General features: G+C 45.8%; 1 protein-coding gene across 1 annotated transcript in view; it reads right to left on the bottom strand.

The window, feature by feature from the left end:
- The window catches only part of LOC104500010 (interleukin-2 receptor subunit alpha-like), a 14830-nt gene extending 5509 nt beyond the window's left edge, over positions 1-9321 (bottom strand). Inside the window, exon 1 of the mRNA XM_010143597.1 lies at positions 9261-9321. Coding sequence (XP_010141899.1) covers positions 9261-9321 — 61 coding nt within the window. The remainder of the gene's footprint in view (positions 1-9260) is intronic.
- Positions 9322-10586: the final 1265 nt, after the last annotated feature.

Here is a 10586-nt window from a genome sequence, read left to right as displayed (position 1 = left end):
CTAAATTTGTGCAGCCGTAGCAACCAGCGGGAATGACTGTGAAAGGGCCTTGAGTCCCTGATGGTTGTTCATCATGTGACACCCGCCCTTGACTCCCGACGTGCCTTCTCCTTGAAACAAAGCCGTGCCCGGCCAACAGCATCCCAAAGGGCGACTCCCTGACGCAGTCCTGCAATGCCCTCTTCTTTCAGGGCCACCCATCATTTTCTCGTGTTGATATTTTCTGCCCTTTTTGCTTTTTGTTATCTTGCCGCTGAGTAAAAGTCACAAAGTTTGAAGAAGGCAACAATGAAGAGTGTCGGGAGAGACTGAACAGCTGAGCTGCATCAGGGATAGTTTAATCCCTTTGTACCTTTGTGTTATCAAAGGATTCGCCTCGTAAACTACATCAGACTGTGGCTTCGAGAGAAGCAACTGTACCCGAAATAGTTAACCACATGGTTTACCACAGACTATCAGGGTGATTAAAGAGTTATCAGATTAGCAGCAAGTTGAGATCATGTACTCTCACTTTCCCTGCGAGCTAAAGCATGTTTCCCTCAAGACTTCAAAAGCTTCTTTGAAGAAGACTGCCGATCTGAATCTCAGCACGAGGCACTCAGACCTGCAACCCTTTAGTCTCTTGGTAAGAAAACCCACAGCATTTAGTCTACTCATCATAAAGGGCAAGTGTTGTTTAACTGATGGCCAAATGTAGGTAGGGTCCTTCTGGACTTGCACGCTTCAGATAAGGGTTGTGCAGAAGTGGTGCACTGGGGTGATGGTGAGCAATACCCATCAGGATGGCACTCTTGAATCAACCAGTCCATGCTGCAGCTGGATCCCACACAGCACTCCTAGGATCCAGCCTTTTCATTCCATCCACACCACTCAAATTCTTGTCTTCTCACATCCAAACCACTGTAGTATCTACTTCTCTGGCCTTTACAACCACATTCCCATCTCTGATCCAGAAAGCACGTGGAAAGACAGATTTCCTAGGTCTTGTTGTGACCTTCTGTTTACTTCCCTCTGTTGACTTCTAACTGCTTCACTATCACATCAAATATTTTACACTCATTTTCAAGCACTTTCTTCTCATCAACCGTCATATCCTTTCAAAACATTGGCTTCTTTCCTCATGCTAGACCTCATCACCAACATGTTTGATATCAAAGTCATCAGCTTTTGGGTTTAATGTTGTACCAGTCCTCACACTGGGAGGAGTCGTGAATAAATATGGACATTTCAAGATACTCATTGCCATCATCCCTTTTCATGGTCTTTAAGTATCTTACATATCTTCAGGGGTGCTTTTCTTTAAGTGGTCTTTTACTCATCTTTCAAGAACATGTAGGCACCCAGCATGCTGATGATTATTACTTCTGTTCTTCCTCGCATTATGTTTGGATCCTAAACTTTCTGTGTTGGTCAGCTATCCGTACCATATATATACAAACAAGTCCTGATTATCCACCAGGGTCCAGGCACTGTGGCACTAGAGGTGATAATAACTCCTGACAATGACTACACACTCAGTGAAGTCTGTCTGAGAATGGAAGCTACAGTTCGGCCCAGAAGGGCTCCCGGTGCTTTGGCATTTAGTGGCATCGTAGGTTCAAGTGAATTGCTGTATTCAAACTCCCATCAGGGAAGAATAAGTCCCCCCAAAGCTGCAGAGGCCATAGGTGGTGGCATATAGGTGTGCAGGGGTGTCTCATGCCACTGGACCTCTCGAGATAGTGTGGGAAGACTGTACAGGGAGGTCTGGACTGTACTGGTGAGGTCTGGACCAGAATGACCTCGGGAGTGACCATCCCTGGAACTTGTGCCTGAAGAAACTGCATGGTTTGCTCATAAAAATCAACATCCCTGACATGGGGGTGATAAACCAGCCAAGGGACGGGAAGAAGGAGGGCAACTAGGGAATGACAGTGTAGATCTACTCCATGGTTAGATTCCTGCCTTTTTACATTTTTAGGGGAAGTCAACTTTGCTTTTTTTGCTGTTTTGCACCTGGTTGGGGATTAGTCTGGCGATTGATTTGAGTTGGTGTGATACGGAAATATAAGTCCTACAAAAGGCCATCTTACCTAGGTGTAACCTGCCCCATAGCCTCTGGTGCCCCTGTTTTGCCCAGCCCAGCTTCCCTCTGGGTTCTGCATCCCTCTGCAGCTGGTCCAGGGCCACACTCCTGCTAGTATTGGTTTAAAAACTGCCCTCACATCACCTTCAGGTTCTCTTGGGGATTTGTTTGCTTCCTCATTTTCCCTCCCCTCAACCTTTAATTTGACATCCCCATGCCAAGGTGCTGCATGTCCCTATTTCCTTCTCTTTCAACCCTGATGTCCTCTGTCTTCCCTTTCCTTCATTCACAAGCTTCATCAGCCCCCACCCACCATTCTCATCTCCTACACCCCAGAAGTGCCCTGGGACTCCATTTCTTTGCACTTAGAGGTACTAACATGGTTTATTGAAATGGGCCAAACACAGAGGCTGGTGTAATTGCATCCATGGGATTTAGCACTGCTATCAGCTGCGCTTGTAGCTCTCCTAAAGCAGCATTCCTCCCAATATTAGTGTGGTTTTGGTGCCTACAGCATTTCTGGAAATTTTGGAACTGGTTTCACATCATACTATGCAGTGGATGGAGACACATCCTCAGAATTAGACGGAGACTGGTGAATTCAGATGATAGACATTCTTGAAACAAAAAATTAGAAAGTAGTTATTGCATCTTCTGGTGTGCTCCCAAAATTAAGTTTATGTTTTCTGAGACCTGCAAGCCTTGTCATCTGAGCCACAAGATAGGTGGGATTCCTGCTCTTCCTGCTTAAGCAACAGTGATTGAGCGTGTTTAGAGAAGGGCAACAAAGCTAGTGAAGGGTCTAGAGCACAGATCTTATGAGGAGAAGCTGAGGAACCTGAGGTTGTTTAGCCTGGAGAAGAGGAGGCTCAGAGAAGACTTTATTGCTCTCTACAACTCCCTGACAGGAGATTGTAGAGAGGTGGGATTGCTCTCTTCTCCCATATAACAAGTGACAGGATGAGAGGAAATGGCCTTAAGTTGTGCCAGGGGAGATCTAGGTTAGATCTCAGGAAGAACTTAGTTACAGAGAGGGTTGTGAGGCCTTGGAACAGGCTGCCCAGGGAGGTGGTGGAGTCCCCATCCCTGGAGTTTAACAGATGTGTGGAGGTGCTGCTGAGGGACATGGTTTAGGGACCCTGGCAGTGCAGGGACTTTATTGCTCTCTACAACTCCCTGACAGGAGATTGTAGAGAGGTGGGATTGCTCTCTTCTCCCATATAACAAGTGACAGGATGAGAGGAAATGGCCTTAAGTTGTGCCAGGGGAGATCTAGGTTAGATCTCAGGAAGAACTTAGTTACAGAGAGGGTTGTGAGGCCTTGGAACAGGCTGCCCAGGGAGGTGGTGGAGTCCCCATCCCTGGAGTTTAACAGATGTGTGGAGGTGCTGCTGAGGGACATGGTTTAGGGACCCTGGCAGTGCAGGGTGAACAGTTGGACTCAATGATCTTACAGGTGACTCTATGATGCCATCTGAGGTGGCCTAGGGCACCTAGGACTTCCATATGATCTGTCAGATACCAGACAGGAGTTATTGGAGGCTGGTGCCAGGCAGAATCCCCTGCCATGACCTGTCTTTTGCAAGTTTGGTGTCATGTACTATAAAAAGCTTAACTGCCATTGGTTACCCTCAGCTTCTAGCATCATTATTTAGAGTCAGGGGAAAGAAATCCACCAGCTAAATCACCACCAGTTCCTCCAGTGCCTGGGTTTCTTCCCTGAGCTTTCCCATTCAAATACGTTACTGACCCAACACGGAACTGCTCACAGTAGCCGTGCTGGCAGTATCAAGATTTATGGAGCTCTCCTGCCTAATTCTCTTCCATGGCTCAGTTGTTAGAGCAGTGTTAGACAAGCCATCAGAACCACATTTTTTGTACAGAGAAGACGTGAATGGGGAAAGTTTCTGACAGGTAGTTTTAGTATCAGGTAAACACAATGACTCATATGCCATGGTAACCTAAACTCAGAATTTCCTCTGTCACGTGGCTGTGTGTCACCAGCACTGACATTATTCTGATGTCAAGTTAAAAACGCAAAGTGCAAAAATAGGATAGAAAAAAGGCTGTAAGATGGGATCAGTAGGAAACCAGCTGTTCCAAAGATCTGAGTAGAAGCAGTGGAAGAAACCAGGCACTTTGCACACCTGCCCAGTTCAGAGATGAAGAGAGCCTTTCCCTGGAGATACCAAGAAATCAAACCATGCCAAAATGAAGACACTTCCCCAGATATGCCTGAAAAGCAAATTCAGCCGGGGGGGTTCATACACTGTCTGAAACTACGTGCTCTCTAAGTAGAGCATGTTCTTCAAGATGAGAGTGATGTGGGCGAAGAGAAGGAATTGATACCGGCAACCTGACAGAAATGGTAACGAACTTTTTCTAACTTCAAACCTTATTCCCGAGGGGTCCGTTGACAAGCTAGGTACAGCTCTGCCTGCTTCTGTCACCTCTAACTAACGCCATTTACTCTCTACGTGGCTTTGTAAGCTGGCCATGGACCCCAGCCACGGGGCTGGGACACAGACCTGGAGTTTGTGGTAGTTTGCCTGTGAGATTTTGCTTAGCTCTGCTGTAGATTGCACAGAGAGTAGTTTACAAAGTCATCCGCGTAGTGATGAGTTTGTGATGTGACAGAACCACAACACAGATTAAATCACCCAGCACAAGATTTGGTGCAAACAGCGATGGAGGTGAGATCAGCCTTACGGAGTGAGAGATGGGTCTTAATGTTCCTAGCGGTGGAGAAGAGGCATGTCCTATTCTAAGGACTAGGCGGTGCGATGCCTGCTGAATTTGCTGTAGTAGGGGATGTCTCTGTTGGAAAGACAGTGTAAAATAAAATGAGGTGGCAGGAGCTGTCCATTAACTCTTGGCAGGACCACAGAAAATGAGGTTTGGGTGAGATGCATTGCCCTTATCTCTTGGTTTAATCATGCTGAGTGTCTGGTTTCCATTGGCCTGGGCAGGGGAATCTAATGAAAAAAACCCTCCATATAGAGCCAGGCTAGAGTTGGTTTGACAGTGGGCTAAGCTTTTTCATGCTAAGCATAATTTAGCCTCAGAAACCTGCCTTCTCAGCTCCTTCTGTAAGAAGTGAAGCTGGGCAGACCTCTCTAGAGGAGAGCAGACACCTAAAAAGTTCAAAGCAATGCTTAAAGGCTACAGTGGTAGAAGAACAGTCTACCCTAAGGCTTGGACTGAGTGCCACCCCGTCAGCAAACCCCGGGTATTTCAGTTCCCCCTGTAGTCACTAGAAAGACGCTTACAGCACATGACTCTTTGCACCTTTAGCTGCAATCTGGTAGATGAACCGTGCCCTGAAAGAGCTACTTTCTCTCTTTCTTTCTTTCTCTCTTTCTTTCTCCTGGCTACGAAGGGGGTCCAAACGCCCAGCTTGATGGAGAAGATGCTGCAGACAGCTGAAGTTAAGCAAGATGAATCTCACGCCTGCCCTGGCAGGGAGGCTGGGCTGGATGGGGACTTGGACTGCAAATGGGGAATGGGAAGAGAGAGCATTAGGAAAGAGGAACAGTGTTTCCTGGGGCTGAGAGAGGAAGGAAAGCCAGCCTGAGCACAGTGCACTGCGTAGAAAATGGACAAAGTGGAGAAAGAGGAACATGTGTTTTTCTTATTCTTTTCTTTGCTGGGTGTTTATAACGTTCTTGGTTCTGTGGTAAAGCCACAGAGCTCAAACCCCGCTGCACATGGTGGGGTAGCAGAACACAGAGTCTGGTTTTGAGAATATCATACGTGAAAGCCTTGTTTTGGTGTGTGACATTTGGGTTTTGAATAGGTTTGGCTACATCTTTGCTTAAATCCGTGACTTCAGTAACACCCGCCTCTTCGGTATTTTCATCTAAAGGGAAAAACACATTACTGGGAAAGAAAATCAGCTTTTTAAACAGCAGCAGAAATTCAGATCCTTTTCTTTGGCTGGATCTTTCTCAGCCTTGCCTTGTGTTGGGTTGGAAGGGCAGTAGAGAATATCCTCTCTGAAAATAAGTGAACTGATTCACAAGTATGTGTCCCAGTCTTGGGTAACAGTGAAAAAAGGGCTGGTGGGACTTTTTTGATTTCAAATGTGACTTTAGGACTCATTTGACTTGTGGCCTTAGCATGGTCACTGAGCTTTTTGCTGGAAAAAAAAAGCTCTCTTCTTAGCTCTCTTTTCCCTCAAGAGAGAGATGGAAATTATTTTAGCGTTGATGATTTTCTGACCTTGTAATGCATGAAACATTTTCCCAAATAGAGAGAGCTGTATATTCTTTATCTGGGGGCTCACACTTAAAAGAATGAGAACGTAAAGAAAAAGCAGCAGGTGACAGAGTGCTGTTACCCTGGCAAGGCTGTGGAACAGGGAGGCAAGTCATGGAAGGACTTTGTTCCAAGGCTCAGGACCGGGCTTGGGAGATGGAAACTATGGGTAGAAAACATCCAAAAGCTGGGCTTTGGAGATACAATTAATGCAACAGGAAAAACAAGAGGGACAAAGCTGAACACTGAGGAAGAAAGCAGAGACACCACAATTGCCACACTCCGAAGGCAGTAGCGAGCAAAGCCAAAGGTAGTGGCTTTCTAGCAGTAGCTAAAGAGTGGATTTTTTGCTGTGATAAAAAAGAAGGACAGAACACCTCATCTCTGATGGGGTGGGGATTTCTCCATCCCAAGGCAGAAGCCCACACTGCGGGATCTCTCTGCCCACAGTATCTGCTTTTTCTCAGCAGGAGATCGTATTTTTTAAACCATTTTTGAACTATTTTTTTTTTAATTGTAGCTGTATGCTGGGCACTTTGCTGCTGAGAGGTGCTGTAGCTGGAAGGTTTATAAAGGTATTCGCTCTCTGGTTGACCTTAGAAGAAATACTTGTACGTGTTTGACAACTTTAATTTATTCCGCATTGCATTTCAAATCCATGAGAGCGAGCACTAATATGCAAGTATAACGGGAAAGAAATTCCTCTCATTTAAATGACTGAGATCTGGTACTCGTCATGTGTGAATGAAATTCAGTTGAATGAAATCCTTTCTTTCGTGAGTTTTAATCCTTTCCAGGTTTAACTTGCAAATCTTTTCGGTGTATGCCTGTGAGGACAGCAAGATGGAAAGGTTGTAGGAGCACAGACCAGCTTTTAGCTTGTATTCGACCCTCACCTGACATACTTCAAGCCTCATCCATACCTGCATCTTCTAGGCACTGCTGCTGTGCAGAGTAAATGACATAAATGTGATGCTCTTCACGAGAAAATCAGCGTTTCTCTCATCCTCTTTAGCACTAAGGTGCAGTTTAATTTTTACTAAATAAATGATCATCCCATGCCTTAGTTTCCCCTGGTACCTATCAGAGGAATTTGCCCTCTCAAAGCACTTTGAGATCTATCAGCGAAACTGTTCTGTAAAACAAAGACTTCTTGTTTTCTTCTCCCCCTAATTTTATCTGTTCCTGATAGAGCATTTTGCCAGACACCCTCTTGCGAACATCTATGGCAGGATCTACTTACAAAACTGAACTTGCAGTGCTGAGACGGGCTGGAAAGACTAAGGCAAAATAACATGCCACTATCTCAGCATGTGCTGAATTATTCATTCACTGGAGCATGTGCTGAGATAGTGATTTTTGACCAGTTTGACCCAGCCTCTATCCCTTTTCTTTGCTTATGTCAGTTCCCAGGTCTCCTTGTTAAGAGATTAAAAATAATGTCTTACAGCAACGATGCTTCAGGCATCTCTCCTAAACCCCATTAAATTGGTAAAAGGTGGTGTTTTGACCTTAGCGTATTATTTGCAGGGAGAAGTTAAAAAAACCTTTAAATATATTGTGTTTAAACCTTGGGTGAGACACTGACAATAACTACAGGAAGCTGAGGGAAGAAGAGCTTAGTGATGCAGTGGAGAAAGCGGCGCTCTGCAATTATTCACCAGAGAATTAAACCTCATCAAGTAGCACAAAATGCCGCTGTTCTAACACCCCTCAATTTTTTCCAAAAAACAGAAAGATTTCTGATAAACGCGACCTGCCAGCAAGAAATCGCACCCTGTGTCCTAGGCACAGTAATACAGAAAGTGTGATACAGGGGACCTGACTCATCCCAGAACCGATCCCATTTACATAGCGCTGGCTGAACGTCCCGCGGCAAGGCTCTTGCAGGCAGCACTGAAACGCTCGCCGTGGGCACGGGCGCTCTGTTTGGCAATGAAAGCGTCCCGTGAAGGAAAAAGGCACAGCGTTTACTGGCAAAATGCTTGAACGAGAGGTTCAACATTCGTGAAGGTTTTTCCTGCATTAATGTGCTCGGTTCTAGGCAGCACAATCGTCTCTCGAGATCCTCATCCCCTACTAAAATCCGCAGCCCTGCTAGCGACGATCCGTCGGCAGTCACACTACCACCGCACCGGAGACCCTGCCTTCGGCTCCTACCTGCTCCTACTTCTAAAAACCCGCAGCCCTGCTAGCGCCGATCCGCTAGCACACTACCACCGCACCGGAGACCCTGCCTTCGGCTCCTACCTGCTCCTACTTCTCAGCCTGGCCATCAGCAGCAGATACAGGAATATCACGTTTATGGAGCACTGAGACTGTAAGATTTTTTTTCCCTTTCAAACAAAGCAGTTTAAATTCGAATAGGCTTAAGTACCACCAGGCTGTTTTTTCAGTGCACACACTTGTCACAATAAATAAGCCAAATATAAGCAGTATCACAATTTATAAATGTGTAAAATTATGCTGAATGAATTAGCTGCCTCCGTTCACAGTTTACAGGCACTACTGGTCGGGAGGCGTGGCTGAGAGGATTCTTGGTATCTCTAGTAGCACCTTTTAGCCATCAGTTTTGCCTTCAGGGGAACTGACATTTCAGTGTCTATTTTTATATTTCCTAAACTTAGGTGCAAAATGGAAAAAATAATTCAAAGAGCTACCTATGGCTTCTTTGATCTGCCCACTGTTCCAGCGATGGTTGGAGGATACATACATTACTCAGACCAAAAAATATGCTGCAGTGCTCTGGATTGTCTGCCACTGATGGTTTGTGGGCACAAAACCCATTTCTCTCATTTCCTTCGAATCACAAATTCCTTAAGCTCTTAACATCTTTCCTCACCTGAAAGGAGTCAGGATGTTGCGAACATCCTCCAGCAGCCACCACAAAAAAGCAAACCGTATTTTCCCTCCCCAAAAGGCAGAAATAGTCTTTTACCTGGCTGGTTCCCCTTGACGGATCCAAACAAGAGCCACATCAAAAGGCACTTGACCTCCATGGGACTTGTTCACATCTTTTTTCCGCAGCCCTGAGGATGGTGAAGTTTCTCAGAAGGTGCTGACCAAGCCAAGGAGCCGTCTACTGCCTGGTTAGATTGGTGGGGAGCATCACCCTGCGTGCGCAGCGAGGGTGTTGCTCTTTGGTCAGCAGATCATCGTTTCGCTGGCTGGCTCTGCAAGACAGAATAAAGGCTGCTCTCTGTTCAGGTATTAGTAGCTTTTTATCCAGGAAATCAAACTTGAAGCTCAGTGTGGCGGAGCGTGCCGTTGTGTGTAGGAAGTGGTTTGACACATCAGAGCTACTGACTCCAGAGCTGTTCCACTACAGCTGAGGTCAGTAGAAGGAACCAAGATTTTAACACGCTTCTGCAGCCACTTGACCCCCTATGTGTGGCTTGACAGGCTCTCGGGACAGACCATCGCTGTAGGATAGTTGCCTGGTGTGTGACAGTGGAATTCAGACATCGTCTGTGAGCTCTCCTACGGAGAAAAGAACCCATGGGGTATTGTTTCAGCTTTTTGGAGGTCTTAATCTGTTGATGATAAAGCCACACTCCACTCATGTTTTGATGTATGTGTGTTTGCAGTGACAGTTGAGCTTCTGAAGGATGGACAGTTTGATCAAAAAAAAAAATCTCTGAGGGTAAGGCTGGCAAGTTTGGAAAGGGTTTCTCTCGCTCCTAAATTGTCTGTTTCCATGAAGTTGGTTCTTCCAAATGACAGAAATTGGTTCATTCCAAACTGAAAATTGTCAAGGAAATATCACAATTTATGTTGTTTTTTGATAGCCATTCCCACAGGAATTATTACCTGTTAGTACCCAGAGCATTAGTTGGGATAGACTGTGGAAAACCAGATTCAGACTCTCTGTGATATTCTGTCATGATTATTACGTGCTGGATATTTACTTCTCCTTTATAAATCCTTAATGAATTACATTTTCCTATCAAGCATGCTAAGAAATACATGTGATACACTTTTAAATGCAGCTACTGCATCCACCAGCTGTAGCCACAGAGGCAAAGGATGCTGTGTGAGTATCTCTGTTCCTCACTGTCGGATCTCCCGTCCTCACACCCCTGAAGGGTGACCCTCTTGTGGAAGGCAGCTGACAAAAGGGAGCTTCTTTTGAGGGAGACCCAAACCAGACCTTTTTGGGAGGTGAGTGATGCCATATCTATGGGAGGTTGCATGAACGCGCGTCTTCTCCCCCAGCATATGGAAAGGTGCATCAAGGCATCAGTCATGGGAGCCAGAAGAGGCT

This window comes from Buceros rhinoceros, unplaced genomic scaffold (assembly GCF_000710305.1).
Source record: "Buceros rhinoceros silvestris isolate BGI_N320 unplaced genomic scaffold, ASM71030v1 scaffold3559, whole genome shotgun sequence".
NCBI classification, from domain to species: domain Eukaryota; kingdom Metazoa; phylum Chordata; class Aves; order Bucerotiformes; family Bucerotidae; genus Buceros; species Buceros rhinoceros.
Note: the sequence above shows the minus strand (reverse complement) of the source record. Positions and strands in the feature narration are given on the sequence as shown.